The 18649-nt window shown below is 48.2% G+C and overlaps 1 protein-coding gene across 1 annotated transcript in view; it reads right to left on the bottom strand.

Annotated features, from left to right (window-relative positions):
• LOC118787757 (neural-cadherin-like) overlaps nt 1-18649 on the bottom strand; it is a 136757-nt gene that overhangs the window by 35721 nt on the left and 82387 nt on the right. The window contains exons 16-22 of the mRNA XM_036543409.1: nt 17319-17462; nt 14779-15062; nt 11766-13386; nt 10960-11053; nt 10055-10239; nt 6444-6670; nt 1136-1413 (exon numbers count right to left, since the gene is read on the bottom strand). Coding sequence (XP_036399302.1) covers nt 1136-1413; nt 6444-6670; nt 10055-10239; nt 10960-11053; nt 11766-13386; nt 14779-15062; nt 17319-17462 — 2833 coding nt within the window. The remainder of the gene's footprint in view (nt 1-1135; nt 1414-6443; nt 6671-10054; nt 10240-10959; nt 11054-11765; nt 13387-14778; nt 15063-17318; nt 17463-18649) is intronic.

Below are 18649 nucleotides of genomic sequence, written 5' to 3' on the forward strand. Positions count from 1 at the left end.
AATTCAGTCCAATTATGAGACAAATCAGGATAATAAGATACAGCACAAGGAGGCCATTAAATATATCTTCCCCTTGTAACAAACATGGTGAGAGACTCAGCGTTGTTGTGAGAGCGCTTTCTTCTTATAATTCTCTGAGAGATTATTCAGCTGGTACCGCAATGTACAAAAAAAAAAAAAAATACATACAGCTTTGAAAAGCGATGTCTTTGTTTGATTTATGAGGTCTCTCAGGTAAGCTAACTCTCCAATCAAATGTTCTCTCTACTGATCTTGACGTTTACTTGATCTTTCACTTGGCGCAGCCGTGAACACTGTGTGCCTGGAGCGCTGTTTGCCCATCTCCAAACTCAACGTTTCAAAGCGTTTCATCATTCCCACGTGGCCCCGCACGCTAATTTACTCATTTAGTGCTTCCAGCACGTGACCGGCAAAAAGCAGTAGCGTTTCCTGCATCTCGCTCTTGAGTGTAATTATGCATTTCAGTCCAGCGCCGAGATGTTAAATTACTCATGCTTTCTTTGTCATGGTCTCACAAAAAACATGAACTCGCTGAATGATTAAAGGAGTTATCTTGCCAAACATGACCACCTGACCTCAGCTGCTCTATATACCTGTATGCAGGCGAATTACCTGGGGCTAAGAACATTGGGTTCTTCTGAACATTGTATGAAATGAATTTCCATTCAAACAATGTTTTGATTGCATGGAAATTCATATCTGAATTGGTATTTGGTACTTGTGGTTTATCAAGCTCAACTGTATCCCAATTAGCAGTTGATACAGGAGAGACACCAGGCGCTAATACAGCTCACCTGTATCCTAAATAGCAGTTGATGCAGGAGAGGCACCTGGGGGTAGCATACCTCACTTGGATCCTGACTGACTGTTGATGCAGGAGAGACACCTGGTGCTAGCATATCTCATCTGTATCCTTACTGTTGATGTAGGGAGACACCTGGTGCTCATACAGCTCACCTGTTTCCTAATTAGCAGTTGATGCAGGAGAGACCCCTGACGCTAATGTAGCTCACCTGTATTCTACTTAGCAGTTGATTCAGGAGAGACACCTGTTGGTAATATAGCTCACCTGTATTATAACAGACTGTTGATGCAGATGGCTAGCTTGGCTCACCTGTATCCGCTCTGGCTGTCGATGCAGATCCCACCGTTGTAACAGGGATTTCGTGGGTAGGAGGCGCAGGCCTGGTGCAGGTGGTCCCGCCCGGGGCAGCCGCATACAGCGCTGGTGGTCACCGTCACAGACACCAGGGACGTGCTCCCAGAATCCACCACAGTGGGCGTGGCACTGATGGATAGGCGGTTGGAGCAGCCGCCACTGCCCCCACAGGCTGTCTCTGTGCACTCATCCACGTGCACCTGGCTGATGTTCACCTGGAGAAAGGACTCCAGCTGGGGGAGGGAGAGGAAAGGGGTGGAGGAGGGCATGGATGAGGAGGAAGAAGGTATGGGGGGGGGGTAAGGGGGAAGGAGAAAAGGGAAGGGACAGAACTTGAATAGAGCCAGTGAGTGAGAGGGGAAAGGAAATTCTTAGACAGTAACGTTATGCTGAATGCTAGGCATGTTAATAAAGGCATGAAACCGCAAGTCTTTACAACAAACATGATTTCTCCCGGGCCTGCAGTGACAGGGGGAGCTGGACAGTGTGCAGGAAAGTGTCTCCCTCTGTTTGCTGTGTAGTCACCCTGGACAGGAGGCAGGTTGCTTTTACTGAGAAACACAGAGGTACACACACACAAACACACACACACACACACACACACACACACACACACATGCACACACACCCACACACACACCTGTACACGCACATACGCACACAAACCAAGCACACACATATATGGGTGCATGCTCACACATACACACACACACACACACACACACACACACACACCTGCGTACACACACTGAAACACACAACCACCCTACCATCAGCTCTCCAGTCAGGCCAGCCTGATACTCTAGATGTTAAAACATAAATGCACCATTTCTAACCAGATTTCTGCACAATTTATTCAAATATACACAAAACAGTGAGCCGGGAGAGAGCGGTGCAGGCTGCAGATTAGACCCGGCATTCATCTGGGCTGAAAAATGTAATTGAGGGTTCAGTGAAAAGGCAATCCTCCCAAATGCAATTAGTGTGTTAACATTTTGCGAAAAAGAGCCGAACAGACACTGCTCAACAACTGCAAGTACTTTTCTGGCTTTCCTGCTTTCGAAAGCCTTCGAAAGGCTGTTACGACAGAATCCACTCACTCTCTCACTCACTCACTCACTCACTCACTCACTCACTCACTCTCTTACTCGCTCGCTCAGTGTCACTCAGGGACAGGGCTTCTTTCTTCATGGTCACATTGCAGACATTAGATAAACGTTAGATAAACGTTACCCTTGAAGGCCCAGCATGAACTCCGCACACCGATGATTCAGTATCAGGGGTGGTTAATGACATTTTCCCGGACTGCCTCAAACACACAGTACCTTTCGGTTCTGCAGGACCCCCACACGTCTCAGCCGATGGCCGGCGCTGTCGCCACGAGTTCCTGTCACCGCGTAACCACAACCACAGTAAGCGCTGTCCTGAGCGGCTGCTCGGGTGTTTGGACTGCAGTTACTGATGTTGAAGTGAGAGGGGGCAGTGTGTGTGTGTGTGTGTGAGACAGTGAGTATGTGTTCATGATGCTGAGTGAGTGTGTGTGTGTGTGTGTGTGTGTGTGTGCTTTACAGAGCCGTCTGTGTTTTCCATGCCTGTGGGTTTCTTGTTTTCTGAAACAGCGCTGTCAGAAATCCTGACGCCCAGCAGCGCCCCCTGGCTGCAGCTCTGTGCACATAACACCAGCGGCCCCTCTCCCTGCCCTCTCCCCCGTCTCACCTCCCCTGACCGTCTGTGCTACGCTGATCAACCCGCCTGGCATACGTTCATGTGACCCCGGGCGAGGACGGGGGGGCGGCGTGGGGGGGGGGTGGCAGCGTCACTCTTCATTTGTCCCACCGAGGGACTCGGAGGCTGAAGGGCCCCGACAGGATGGCGGGGGGAGGGAGAGGCGGCCTTCAGCGGTCAGCACGAGCGCCCCCCCTCCCTCCCCTTCCCCCCTGCCACCCTGCTCCATCCCACCCCCCCACCGGCGCGGACGCTTACTCTGCCACCACTCACAGATTCCTTACGCCACCCTGATATGCAAACCGCTCACTGAAAAGGTCATTTGCATTCTGTATCTGTGAGGTTGCACACAGCCGAGATGAGACAGGCCACCACCAGCCACCCCCCCACCCCCCTCCCCACCCCACCATGTACTCGCTTAAAGATACAAACACCAATTACGCTTCTTCTGACCGTCCGCCCTCAGTCAGGGGCTACCTCCCGACAGCCTCGCCGAGACGTTACCCGAGCAGCCAGCGGGGGAATAAACACACAGATTCTTCCTTTCTTCTCGGCTGACACAAGAGGCACAAGAGTGGAGGGAGCGTGAGAGCAAGCCGGCCTTTCACACAGACAGCATCAGACACACCCACAGGCCCTGTTGGCATTCTGTCGGCTCAAATTGGAAATCAGCAAAGTGAGGGTCTTTTATCAACAGCGGGGGAAAAAAAAGGGAAGGATCCTCCAGGAGGGACTTGTGGGTAAATGTGCTTTCCCTTTTCCCCCCTTCCTTGGACAGAGATGCGTTTTGCCAGCCATATTGGATTTAATGAAAAGAGCTTGAGAGGTTGCGTGGGGGAGAGAACGTTCTGGCGGCTCGGAGCACGTAGCTTCGGGCTGCTGGGTTCTCCGCAGAGCCAGTGATATGGATGTCAGCTCCTCACTGAGTAAGCCACGCTGTTCATGCACACCAGTTCAAAGTGGGCCGAGCTGAGAAAGGTCCCACCTGGCAGCCGAGATCACAGAGGAGGAGAGCCAAAGCCATCTGAAGAGGAAAAAACACACGTTTAAACCTCACTCCCTTCATTCGCCGTTTCCTCTTTCCGCGCTCGACACGTTTAATTGCTTGCAGGAATCTTTACTCTTTGAGAAGTCGAATGCTGTGTTTCCCCTGTAAAAGGCTGTGAGATTTAACAGGTGTTGCAGGCATTTTCCCTCCTGCGCTTTGAAACACTGACAGAAAGCCCGCAAACTTTTTTTTGTCACCTGAGTTGAACCCTGTGCACCCCGTTCTTCAGCTCTGCACTCACAGCCCGGGGCCGGGGGGGGGGGGGGGGGGGGGGGGGGGGGGGGGCGCTTCCTGTCGCTGGATGCGGGTGCCACGCCCATCGCCCTTCGCTCCGCTGCGGTTATTTGTCTCTCTGTTGCTGTGCGTTTTCCGCTTCGCCTCTGACGCTTCTCAGCCAGCAGGGGAGGTGTCGCGCTCGTGGAACTGCGGGGGTGCGATGGATCCACTCCCATCTATCCCAGCAGGTCCCGGGGGGCCCCCCAGGTACCTCAAAGCCGGAATGTGGGGACGGCCAGCAGGGGGTCGGGGTGAAAGCGCAGCGTGCTGGATTGGACTTTTTTTCGGCAGAGCAGTGGTGCTCGAACATCGAGGGAACACCAGCGCCCCCATACACCATCTTCCTCTCTCTTCCTCTCTCTTTCTTTTCTCTACCTCCCTCTCTGTCTCTCGCTCTTTGCTCCTTTCTCTGGCTTTCTCACTCTCTTTAGTCCTTTCTCTCTCTCTCTCTCCCTCTCTCTCTCCCTCTCTCTCTCTCTCTCTCCTTCTCCCTCTCTTTCTGGCTTCTCCATCTGCCTTCCTCTCCTTTTCCCTCATAGGTCAATGAAAAATCTGTGATGGTTTGAGGAGATCTGTGGCTGCTGGTTCATGTGTTCAATGTGCTGCCAGTTTTGTTGTGAAGGTTGGGGAGGAGTGGGGCTAAGCATTAATTAACTTTAATTGCATTTGCTTGGCAGACACTCCTATCCAGAACAACTAATGTAGCTTACAATTTGTATGCGGCTATCCATTAGTACAGTTTGATATTTACTGAGGCAGTGCAGGTTAGGTTCCTTGCCCAAGGGTATAACAGCAGTGGCCTACCTAGGAATCAATTTGGCAATCTTTGATATACAAGCCCTGTTACTTACAACTTACACCACAAAGACATACACCATAAAAACACTGCGTGAAAGCGAATCAGAAACATCTGAATGACATGCTTTGATTCATAACTCATGTCAGACTGCATTGTTAAGTTATGGAAAAGGCTTGAAGTTAATATGATTCTCTCTTTTCCTCTCGACTCTCAGGCAGAATTATACACCTCACAGAACGGCCTTGGAAGGAAAACACTACCGCATGCATGAGTGAATGACTCTTTGTACAGACTGATGAATCGTTTAACCAGTATACCTGGAATATCTCCTGTATGTAGTTAGATATATACTGTATCTACAGGAGATGCTATGGAGTGATGGTGTTCCAGCTTTCTGAACTCACTGATTTGCATTCTTTTCACTTCCACTGCCAGTCACTGCTCTCACAGCCACAAGACCAACAGCTACAGGAGCTCACACACACACTCACAAACTCACACACACACACACACACACACACTCACATACACACACACACACACACACACACACACACACACACACACACACACACACACACACACACACACGCTCACACACTCACACACGCGCACACACTCACACACTCACACACTCACACACTCACACACACACACACACTCACATACACACACACACACACACACACACACACACACACACACACACACCCTCACTCCTAAGGCCTCCATTTCTTCACCTTGTACACTGAGTGTTGAGCTGAAACTCAAACACAGCCGAGCAGGGAACGATTCCCCCCGCTGGAGGGAGGCGGAGCGTTTTATCTGATATTTACAAGCATTAGAATTCTGCGCAGTAACAGCGCTGGCCTTCACCCAGCAGATCTCTCCCTCAGTCCTGCCATCGCCCCGTTCTGCATGTCACCCCACCACAGAGGGGAGTAACATGGGCTGACAGAAACAGGCGACCCCCAGGGACTCACAACCCCCCCCCCCTCCCTCACCCCGGAAGAACCACAGCAACTGTTCGAGAGGGTGAAAGAAGGAAAAAGATGGAGGAGGAAGATGATGGCGGCCTGTTATTACACTGACTGCCCCTCGGATGATGAAGGTGGAGCACATTTTTGTCAGAGAGCTCTCTTTGATGTAACCATGCAATTTAATCAATGGGCACAACTAGAAAGGTTCTGAACACCAAGACAAAATTGGTCACTTTTGAAAAAAGCCAACATCCAGCTCACAGTCTCTTTACTTAGCAGACTCACAGATCCACAGAGACTGGCCAGGCCATGGTGCATACATGCATGCAGAGTATGGCAAATCATTAGAAATGGTTTCTAATTGGTGGCATTGTAAGGCTGTGTTACAGCAAAAAAGCACTGTATTGCTCATAGAGCAGATATGGATTGGCCTACCTTCTGTTTGTGGGCAGCGAGGTATCCATGCAGTTTCTCTGGTCTCAAGTAGGGGGCGCCACCTACAGAGACACGCACGTCCAATGTCTTCTCCCGCACATCCACCAGGCTAAAGATGTTGACGTCATCAGGACTGACCGCCAGCATCTCGGACAGGAAGTCCCGGAACAGTTCGTATCGGCTCCGCCCCGCACCCCTGCGGTCAAGAAACTCAGCCGCCGTAATGTCTGAAAAATGAGACGTGTAATTCCCAGTGTTAACGCCGATCCACACTTAATGAACCCTTTTCAATTCCAAATAGATATTTTATCAAAGCACAAGCACGGTTAAAAAATTTACTAATTAAAAAATCTGAGAAAAAAAAAAATTGCAGAGAGAAGTGTCTGTGAATGATATCCCAGGGGACAACAGGACAAATTCCTGAGTCCTGTATTGTCTCATTTGCTTTAAAGCTGTTTTCCTCTTGAAAGGGCTATAACTCTGAACCCTTCCTTTCAGATTCGAACAAGAAGAGTGACTGCCAGACGCTCTCGATGACACAGTGGCATAATGACACAGGAAACCTCCCTTTGCACAGAGGCCATTTACATGACAATATTCATTTTGCGGTGAAGGTCGTGGCAATGATATCATATAATAGGACATAATAGTGTTAAATTAGGGTAGGAGAGGACAGTTCTGGGAGTCCTCTGCGGCGTTTTGCAGTGTGATATTGCCATTCCTTTTGTGCTTAGGCAAAAAAAACTTTTAGGTTGGATGACTTTGCTGAGAGCTGTAGACTCTTTTAATTGGCTGTATTCCTTCAAGCAGAGCATTAGAGGCCGTCACTGTCCCCCATGAGAGAAGCGGACAAAAGCAGATAGCCTATTTGACGTTATTGTTCCTAAAGCTGGAATGATAGCCTCTAACCGAAACCACAGATACTCTATAGCTCACACATAGACTATGTATGCTGTGAACGTTAACGCGTTACCTCGAGCGATCAATTTAAAAAGGGATTAACGTGTTGTTTTTTTTTTTTTTTAACCCAATGCATCATCTTTCTGTCATTTGACAAAAGCAATGTACAACAGTTACAATCAATTACTGACACCGATTCCCAATTCCCGTGAACTGAAGGGAACTATCCGATTGCTGCAATGGAAAAAAACATCTCCTAGGGGCTTTTAAATGGCAGTTTGCATTTATAAAAAGCTGGGCCATGAGTTAAGAGCGAACTGCAATATCACTGATCGTACCTCCAGGTTATGGTACCAGTCAGGGGTAAACATACATTAGCGGATTATCAGACTGATACGGTTTGTCAAAGTATTTTAGTCATATACTATGTGCCGCAACTTACACCCCACAGCCTATACCTACTGCCATGGCTATGTGGATAGCAATTGACTCCAGGCCGCTCATTGCACGCCTGAGGAAAGCTCTTTAAATGCACCCTGCGATAGGCAGAATGCCTTATCCTAGAGAGGAACAATCATTTCAAGGGTTCAAGTTCAATCACGCACTGATATGGAAAACCATTTAAAAAGAAAATCGTTTTAAAAATTACACTGAACTGAAATTGAAAAAAGAACAATTTACTAAATAAAAGTTTCATTAAAATATGTCAGCTATACACAGTATCTTTGAATTTGTGTCATACAATTTTGACATCACAATTTAAAAAAGTCATTGTGGCAGAGCATCAGAAATGATCTCCATTTATGATTTATCACGCCCTTGCTCTCGAGGTCCTTTGCTTTCAGCTGTTCTATTAATCCATTCAGTCGTTCATTTCTGAAGAATCAGAGATTCAATGGCAAATCTATCCCGTCCCGTTGATGATGAACATTCATTGGTAGCACACCGCTGGATTCATCTCCATCCCTTAACAAATCGAGAGCATGACTCACACACCCGAGGCAGTCCAGCACCAATCGCAATGCCAGGCCTGTATCTATGGAGATGTTTCAGTCTGACGAGCGGGGCACATACGGCAGACCCTCGACGATCTCTGCAAATGCACAAATCTGAGTATACTGTTCTGAACCGCTGAGAAAGACATGCGTGCAACGCGGATTTGTTTATAGATAAAAATAGATAAAAAGCAACCACATTTTAAGGACGAAAAATAAAGCATCAATCCGATAAACACATGATCAAGCATGTACGTGTATGCAATAATGTTTCACGGGCTTAACACGTAAAAGAATCACACGTTCAATATGTTCCAGCATGGCGTTATCGCGGAACACGGAGAGAAAGAGCACGGCCTAGCGCTGTGCTTTGCAGCTGAAGAACAGCGAGTGCCCGGCGTGAACATCACAAACCACTCATCGCAAACTCCTCAATGGCAAGGGTCACTGGCGCAGCTCTCCCGTAAGAGAGACCCAAGGCTGCAGGGACAAGGGTTAACAGCGAGTGGAGCGAAGGAGGAAAGAAAGAAAGATAATGCCGAGGGAGGCAAACGAATGTCAGAGTCGATAGGACTTTGAGAGAGAGGCAGGGATTGATGCAGCTCATACGGTGTTAAATCCCACCGCCGAGGAACCATTTTTCAATTTCTCTTGTATTGATCCCATAAACAGGGCTTCGGGGAACACAAATTGTTGTTGCCACTCTTACTTGACTATCTCAAGACGAGAAGGCTTTTTCCGACATGTAATATCGAACAGCGGGAAGGTCAGAAGGTAAACGGCAAAATCACGTGATCACACTGCGAGGGGTTTTTGACCACTTGTAATATTTAACGTTTCGGATTTCTCCGCTCCGAAGACACAGACTCTCTCTGGCGGAGGTTATTTCAGTTTCGGGTGTTAATTACTTTGTGCGCGCATGGCAGGACCTCCCTGTTAAAACATCTTTCTTTGAAGTTTCCCTCCAAGTTAAAAAGGAAAATCCCTCACTCAAATCTCTTCACTGTAAAATTAACAGAGACTTTCTTGTCCCTCACTGCTTGTACGTGTCATCAAAATGGGATTTCAAATTTCAAGGAGGCTGGTTCTAATACTGTAAGTCTTTTTTTGTATGATATCTACGGCCCGAATTTCCGCAAAATGTTTCAAAAGAGATGGCTGTGGCTAAAATTCGCGTGGCGTATTGCTTGGGGTGCCAGTCGCGAGGGCTGAGGGTTTGATGTCCTGGAGAGACAAAGACTCCTTAGCACTTACCCTCAAGTCCTACATCAAAAAACCAAGCTATACACACTGGAAAAAATAGGTCACCACTATAAAGACATGAAATAATGCTTCCAGTGATTACTGGATGCTTCCACACATTTTTATTCACGTACTGTAGTCTATTATATCTCTGCCAAGAAAGCCTGATATTGTGTGGTGTTATCCATGATTTTATGTATGGTGTTATGCATTAAACTATGTGATGTTATGGGTGAAATTATGTGGTGTTATGTGCGATTTTGTGTGAAATAATGCAGTTTATGTGTGATTTTATGTATGGTTTCATGCATGATATTTTGTAGTGTTCTGCATGAAAGTATGTGGTGTTTTACTTGATTTTATATGTGGTGTTATGCATGATTTTATGTGTATGTTTTGCATGATTTTATGTACGGTGTCATGTGTGATAATATGTGGTGTTATGTGTGATTTATGACCATCCTGCTGAAGTACCTGCCAGACGGAGGGACCCCGAGTTGTATATGGCCTCATCCTGCAGCTCCTTGACATGAACGGTCACCTTGGACACGACGTCGGGCCACACCCCGTCTGACACGCGCACTCTGAAGGCATAGCTGCCGGGCGGAGCATTCTCCTTGATGATGAGAAAGCCAGTCCGTTTATTTAGTACGAAGTAGCTGTGAGAGAAGAGGGGGTGGGGGGAGGAGGGGGGAGGAAGGAGGGTGCGAGGAGGGAGGGGTGTGAGAGAGGAGGAGGCAAACGAGGTCAACGCGCTTGCAGTAAGCAATGCATCCAGTGCTCCGCAACATCAAGCTTCCTTTAAAGTCTCTTTTATCTACATTCAAAAACGCCGCTGACGCATTTCGGACAGTTTCCCTTCAGTTTTTTTTATTTAGTTTTCCTTGCCTCCACATCTCCCCCCATTGCCTCTAAATAAAATGCGCTATTACAGAAGTGCGTCAAGTGCGACAAACTGCACCGCACGATTCAAAAATAGATAGACTTACACTTTTGTTTGAAATTACTTTAATTCTCTGACGCTCGCTATTGAGGCTCGGTGGAGTCGATGAAATAGTAGAGATCAAGACGAAATGCTTGCCAGAACTGTATAGATTAAATATCGCTTTGTTCGCGCTCAAAGATTTTTTTTTTTTCTCAGTTTCCGTGAATAAGTTTTCTGCTTCAGGTTTCTAGGTTCAGGACGTGAGTGATTGCTGGGGAAGAGGCGACTATCTGAGTGACTATCTGAGATGTCCTTCGGGGCTCGTCTTAAACATGCTGTTGGGCGCCCTCGTCTACCTGCTGCCTTTCAGGTGAAGGGCAGCAACGACACTGCTAAAGTTTCAGCCATTTTTTTTCCCCCAGAGTGCTGTGCGGTCAGGGGAAGAAGCTCTTACTTGGGCACGTGTCCCTCAAAGGCATACGTCTTGTTGTCCCAGTCGTCCGGGTCCGGGGCATACACTTTACCCAGGACTGTGGTCGGTATCATTCCTGCAAAGGGAGAAGTGGGAGGCACTGTAGCATAATGGTTAAGGAGCAGGACTTGTAACTGAAAGGTTGCCAGTTTGATTCCCCACAGGGGCACTGCTGCTGTACCCTTGGGTAAGGTACATAACCCACAATTGCCTCAGTAAATATCCAGCTGTATAAATAGATGACATCATAAAAAACTGTCGCTCTGGATAAGAGCATCTGCTAAATGTAATGTACATGCAATGTAATGCATTGATTCTGTGTGAAACAGGGGTGTAGTGCAATAAGTGAGGCTTCATGACCCCATAATGAAGCAACTCGTCTAAGCCAATAAAATGACTTTGCTCTCCACAGCCAAATGCTATGATTGGTTCAGATTTGCAGGTTTCTAATAACATGTGCTGGCTCTGCTTGTTTTGGGGCTCACCCTCCCAATACTTGTTCCTAGCCTCGGAGTAGAGTCTTTAAGGGCCCAGAAAAACACAGAAGACAAAGGAAGAAAGCTTTTCTGCCAAACAAGTAAAGCATTCTCCAGCAAGGAACAGATGTACCACTTTCAGCAATTACCTCAACAGCGCTCTTAACTGAACAAAGAACATTTTCACCTGGAGTGAAGGAGCTTTTGTACTCAGCAGCAATGTATTGCACAGCAACGCATAAAAAGAAGCTCCAGCGACAACTAAGAGCGGTGTTTTTGCAGGCGTCTCTGTCGGCCGGATCCAGGCCTCACCTCTGTGGCTGTGGATGTAGATGTCCTTGTTCCCGGGCAGGTGGGCGTGGTCGTTCTCGTCGCCGATGGTGATGGTGAGCGTGTTGGTGACGCTCCTGGGCGGCTTGCCACTGTCCGTCATGATGATGGGCAGCCGGAAGGCCTTCTGCCTCTCGCGGTCGAAGGAGCGCAGCGCGGTCACGGTGGCAGTGTTGTTGCCGTTGTCCCGCAGGAGGAAGTCGCGGCCGTGGCGGTAATCGGACGGGAGAGAGAAGGAGAAGGGGGCCCCGTTCTCTGGGGAGTCCCGGTCCACTGCGTGCAGGAGCGTGGAGGTTTGATTCAGCCGCACCACCTGAGGGCCCGGAACATTCTCCCACACTACAGGCATGTAGGCCACCTCCAGCTCGGGCCCGTTGTCATTGATGTCAAGCAGGGTCAGCTGGACGGTGGCGCTCCCGGTCTGCGGCGGGCTCCCCTGATCAGTCGCCAAGATGACCAGGTTATGCAGCGCCACGGTTTCGCGGTCCAGCGGCCTCACCACTGTGACCAGGCCTGTCTGGTCCACGGAGAACTGGCCGTGCGGGTCGGACTCCGGCAGGATGCTGTAGACGATCTCCCGGTTGTGCCCGGAGTCGGCGTCGCTGGCCGCCACCCTGGCGATGCTGGTGCCCACGGGAACATCCTCGGGCAGAGGCGAGAGCGGGTAAAAGTGCGGCACGAAGACCGGGGCGTGGTCGTTGTGGTCCTCCACCTCGATGACGCAGTGGATCAGGCTGGAGAAGTCCAGGTCCTCCACCTTGACCGTCAGGTTGAACCACTGCTCGCTGGCCCTCTCGTAGTCCAGCTTCTTCTTCAGCTGAAGCGTGCCGCGCTGCTCCTGCCGATGGCTCACCACATAGAACTTCTGCTCGGGGTCGCCGCCCACGATGCTGAAGGTGAGCTGGGCGTTCTCCCCGACGTCCGCGTCCACGGCCGACAGCTCCAGCACGGCCGAGTTCGGCTCAGCGCTCTCTGAGACCCGGGCGCCACAGGATGCCACGGTGAAGCTGGGGGCATGGTCGTTAACGTCTGTCACCCGGATGGTGGCGGTTCCGGTGCCCGCCATGCCCCCACCATCCCGGGCCTCCACCACCAGCAGGTAGCTGTCCGCCCTCTCCCGGTCCAGGCCTCGCTGCGCCACCGAGATGGTGCCTGTGCTGGCATTGATGCTGAACAGGTCAACCCCGCCGCTGCCCCCGCCACGGGCGTTACCCATGATCCGGTAGGTGAGCACCGCGTTCTGGCCAACCGTGGGGTCGTCCAGGTCGGTGGCCGTCATCTCCATGACGGAGGTGTCGGGCGGGGAGTTCTCGGGGACGTGCCCCTCGCAGCTGTCTGGCGCGCAGGTGAAGACAGGCGCATTGTCGTTGATGTCCCAGACGTTGATGATGACATCGGTGAAACCCGTCAGACCCTCGCCGCCCTCGTCAGTGGCCAGCACCACGAACCTCCAGACCGCACGGTCCTCACGGTTCAGCGTCTTCTGCGCGTAGATCTTCCCCGTCACCTCATCAATGATGAATTCGCTCTCTGCCCCTTGACCATGGAGAGAATACCTCAGGGCCTCCTGGTCAGCGTCTTTATCTGGGTCAGTTGCAGTTACCTGGTAAATCAAAGAGAATAGCTGAGGTGTTTCTCAGTAGATGTACCCCTACCTTTCCAGCAGTAGTTCAGCAGTGTTTAATTATTGAAGAATGCTGACTTTGAGACACTTAGTTCAGCTGCTTTACGCCTACACTTGCCAGCTGTGAATGCTTTCAGCATTCACTCTAACCCTTGTTATTAGAGATCTTTTTGCAGGCAGAAGTATCATTTTAATTCTCAGTATTAATTACTTTGAAAGGGAAATGGAAAATTAAATCATATGATTTCTACTTTTTGCAATAAGCACATGAAAATCCTTTCCAGTTCAAGACCTCCACATCTGGTGAAACAGGGAGGTGTTAAGAGCTTGATATTATTCTCTGTAATTTTCACATTGAAGTGTGAATTTTGCCCCTAAAGAACACATAGCACACATTCATTTACGAGAATAGATTAAGCGCGAAACATTTTTCTCCTAACTTTGAAACTTGAAAATAGTCTTAAACTAAAATAGAATGTGCATTCATATTAATAATCCACCAAGGGATACATAACGTAACCATATGGTTTTTAATTTTGTGTCCACTTGAGATATGTAAGCAGCAGCTGCAGTTCAAGACTTGCTGTTAGATCTGTCTGATAAAATACAGAACTTCAAATTACGGTCTGTAGCGGCTCCTATATAACAAATGTGAATGTTATATACAAAAACTAATCTTGCAGTTTCAAAGAGCAAAATCTGAAAGTTAGATACTCCTACACAGTTTATATTCCCTGCCAACCTCTTGCAAATCTCTCCTGCAAAATTAAGTTAACTAAAGTTTTTTTTTTTTTTCCGATTTTTTCCGATTACACAACAGCATTCTAGAATACATAATCAGGCCACAAGGTTTGTGCAATACCTCCGGAAACTATTGCATAAAAGATACAAGAGTGTCTTGACTTCTGTATTTGGCAGGGAAAGGACAAGGCAAGGCAAAATAATCAATGAAGTGACGGGTTCAATTAAAACTTTGTCCCCTCTGCTAATTACAATTTACAAACTTAATTAAATCAACATAATAATTTGTGTCACAACCAAAAGACTTCTGACCAAGAAGAGACTTATTGCTGATACAAGATACTGCCAATGTCATTAGCCTGTGGGTAAAAATTAGATTTCACTCTACTCTAAGCTTTCCTGCTGAATGCAAGCCTTTGCAAGCCATAAAATGTATGTTATTTTACAGATCCAAGATACAATAATCTTAGATGACTTTTGTGCTTTTGTCCATTCACTATTGCAGTGTGGGATAAATTTCTGATTATTTTTATTTGTTGTATGTTTGGTTACTGATGCTATCTGTTGGAAATGGGTATATTTTAGCTGCTGAAACACAGGTGAAAAAGGTGCGCCATTCTAGAAGCACACCTGTAGGACAAAGACAGGTGAGCCATCCAGCTCCTCGGTCACGCTGCCATAGTACTCGTTCATGGAGAAGACGGGCGCCTCATCGTTCTTGTTGACCACGTTGACCACAACCGCCGCGTAGTCCTCCCACTTGCCGTCGGACGCCAGGACATGGAGTTTGTAGCGCCTCACCAGCTCGTGGTCCAGGGGCTGGGCCAGGAAGATGGTGCCCACCTCAGGCTCCACGTCAAACGCGCCCCCTGTGTTCCCGGACGTGATCTGGTACCGCAGCTTGGCATTGGCACCTACAACAAGCATACGACATCAGAGCCACGCCCACCTGGGACAGGCAATGAATACCTACCGGGCCACTCAGTCCTGACCTGGACCTGAGTGACCCGGGCTTCTCGACCCTGGCCCTGGATAGCCTCGGTGCATGAAGGGCTACTCAGCTTTGTCCCTGGAGGACCATGAAGTGTCCGCCGGTTCTTTCTGCTCCAGCAAAGCACTTAACCACCTGATTCATCTCCTTTTCACTGCAGCTGAACCAGCCTCCACTCCCCAGGTCTCCAGAGCAGTATTTACTTAGAGAGGGCGGTTAAAGAAGAGGGGCCTCCCAGGATCAGGGTCTGAGAACCCCCTCTTCATTTCATAGACGTTCGATTCAGGTCCTCAAGGGCAGCAACATGAAAGCAGGCTATTTTTATCGAGGGGTCTGATATTTCTGCTTTCATAAGTAGCTTTAAATAAGCAATTGATTTGGGTGTGGAATCACGTTGGGATCCTACTATCCATAAAAGTGAGGACTTCAATCAAAGATCTGAAGTGTAATGAAAAGACTGGCTGAATGCTTCTGCCTTACATGCATTTCAGAAATGGAAGAAAAAAAAAACACCCCCTCCCCTCAAACATTAAAGATGCAACTGAAACCCACCATGGCATAAAACCAAGATGAGAAATGAGGAATACTTCATCTAACTCCTAACATTGTGTTCTTTCCATTAATTACCACATTAATTACCAAATACATTACCGTTCCATCGAGAAAAGAAAAAAATGTAAAACAGTTACATTACTGAGAGTGAGGAACATTGTAAACACACAAAGGATACATAATTGTTTTGTTTTTTTTTCTATCTTTTACTTATTCAAAATATTCAGCTGGGTGGATCGGGGGGCAAACTCATCTTAGCTATTAGCATGGAAATCTGCGCTGGTGGATAGCTCTTTCAGAGCTCAGACACGCTCTGGGGTTTCGCAGCGATCGCTGCAGCCAGCACGGAATTTCAAACAGCGAGAAGTGGGATTGCTTCTTATGCAAACGGCTTTTGTTCAGATGACGAAGATAGAGTTTCCGTCCCTGTAAACCCCATTCATCACCGAGTAGCGTGTTCTATCTCTCTCTCTCCAGAGGCAGTGTACTCTATCTCTCCCTCTTTCTCTTGCACATGATAAATGGCTGATAATACTGTACAACTCGCCCAGCTGATAAAGAGGTATTGTTCTGCTTTTCGAGATGGGACCATTTCGTTGAGGGCGATTTATTGCCTGGAATTTGCGAGACAGAGTACGGTGGGTCTCGGGGGGGGGTCAGATGCCCAAATGAGGCCATGCAAGTGCGCCCCAACCCGGCCACGCCCCCGCCCTTGGCCAGGCATGAAACAAGGCCCCCATATGTGCATGTTGAGGGACTCCACCCTCCCAACATGCAGCCCCCAAGACCCCCCCCCCAATTGACATATAATGCCATCACTTTGAGGAAGACAGATGTAGCAGAGTGAATGCTCTTTTTGATTTTAATTTTCAAACAGCCTTCACCTGGCCAAGGGGGTCAATGCAGAACTCATTTCTCACTCACAGGATAGACGCAGGGAGACGAGCAAGGGTTGCCACGCCAACCAACCAACAGCGGAGGGGGGGTGATTGGTTGGCCAGACTGGGAGACACACATCGGGACAGTGCTTAACTACCCTACTCTTTCCCTTATAGGTCCCATGCGTCCAGGTTATCTTATATAAGGATTTTAATGTAACATAAGGATCCATAAATCATTTTTCCTTCGGCAATTTAAAACTAATTAAACTAATTAAAACAATTTAAAACTAATTAAGTTATCTGGCCATGCAAGAGAGCACTAGCGCTAAAGACAGGGGCTGGTAAGTTTAGCACACGTCTGAGACAGTTATGACATAAATCTGACACCCGTTTCCTCTTGAATTACAGAGGTGCATTGTGGGGAATGGCCTTGTGTTGGCCTAGTGTTCTGTTCCAGGGGTTGCAATCGCATGACAAAAGTTTTTCACACCACAGAAATCAGAGGAGAAGCTCCTGCTCTGTGAATCTCAGCTAATTCCGTGGGGAGCTGGAAGAGTGCATAGCTTCAACCTCATTTTCACCCCCTGGGTATCCGGGGTGATCAAATAAGAGCTCCCAACATTTCCTGCTGTCACCCTTACGCCCCACCTGTTCCAAAAATATGTTAAAAAAACACAGATCTCGGCGTATCAGTATCTCGGTGACAAACTTTCGTGGTGCCGGCTTTCTTCTTCCCTGCCACGTACCTTCATCCTCGTCATTAGCGCTGACAGTGACAACGGCAAAGCCGACATCCGCGTCCTCGTCGACGTTGACTTCATAGACGCTGTCGGCGAAGACGGGCTTGTTATCGTTCACATCGCTGATGAAAATACGCACGTACGCCGTGTCTGCGGAAGCGATAAGAGAGAGATTAAAAAATAAAAAAAAAACCCTGGCTGCTCTTATTCTGTCAGTGTTCCCTCTCCCTCTCTCCCTCTCTCCCTCTCCCTCTCCGTCACCCTCTCACTCTCTCCCTCGCTCTCTCTCCCCTTTATTTCTTGAAGCCATCAGCAGACACAGAGAAACAGGCCCCCTGGGCTCCAGGGGAGGTTTGCCCTGATGAAATATGCCACGTTTGATATGACTATCAAAAGGAACATAATTTGCAATACACTTCTTCAAGTTGAGATCAATTATTTACGATGGCCGTGGAGGGAGTTTACAGTTTAACACTGGGAATGATGACGCCCTGGCAGCGAGAGAGGCAAGAAACCAAACTTTTCACACTATCCCGTTTGTGAAAAGCGAGAGAGAGAAAGAGGGAGTGAAAAAATGCTCTCTCACAGCTGGAATAATGACACTCGTACACACAAGCTGCAGTTCACCTTTCCTCACGTCCTGTTCTCTCATCACTGTTTTTTTTATTGCACCAAAAAACTGGAACTTGTCGACAAGGTCATGACAAGTTTACGTTTCTGAAAGCTGTTGCGGGGCTGTGGCTATGTTTGCACCCTCTCTTGATGTGGAGGGGAGGTGTTTTTAATACTGAGCTGCATTTGAGCGGCACCTTGGCGCTTCTGCATGTGCAACTGTTTTCTGCCCAGCGAAAACCTTCAGCTCGGTCGGCACCGAATAGAAGAGGGGGCGAAACCTCCTGTAAAGGAGATACGCCAAAAAAGGGGACAGCTCTGAGAAGAAGCTGCGTTTCTCTGAAGCTTCGCCAGGCTTCTTTATGTGTCTTCATCTAACATTTATAAAACCTTCCACTTTAGTTTCAAAATTTCTTTTTTTCCTCGCCTTTAATATTTGAACAGCATTTGCACTGTCAAAATATCGCAACGAATGAATTAGCCCAGAAAGCACTCTTAATGCTCCATGACAACGTGCATGAAAAAAACATCTGGCTGACATTTCCTCACTCATTTTCACTGAGAGGGAGCCTGGCGGATTGTCTCATCTAGACAAATAAGACAAAGGGTCAAACTCCCTTTTTGGGAAAAACACACAGTGAGAATGTTCGTTTTAAACTTTGCCCTGGGGCAACGACAGAAAGCTTTCTCCACCTCCAACGACTCCGCAGATAGGACAGTAATAG

The sequence above is a fragment of the Megalops cyprinoides genome, chromosome 13, assembly GCF_013368585.1.
Source record: "Megalops cyprinoides isolate fMegCyp1 chromosome 13, fMegCyp1.pri, whole genome shotgun sequence".
Classification (NCBI taxonomy): domain Eukaryota; kingdom Metazoa; phylum Chordata; class Actinopteri; order Elopiformes; family Megalopidae; genus Megalops; species Megalops cyprinoides.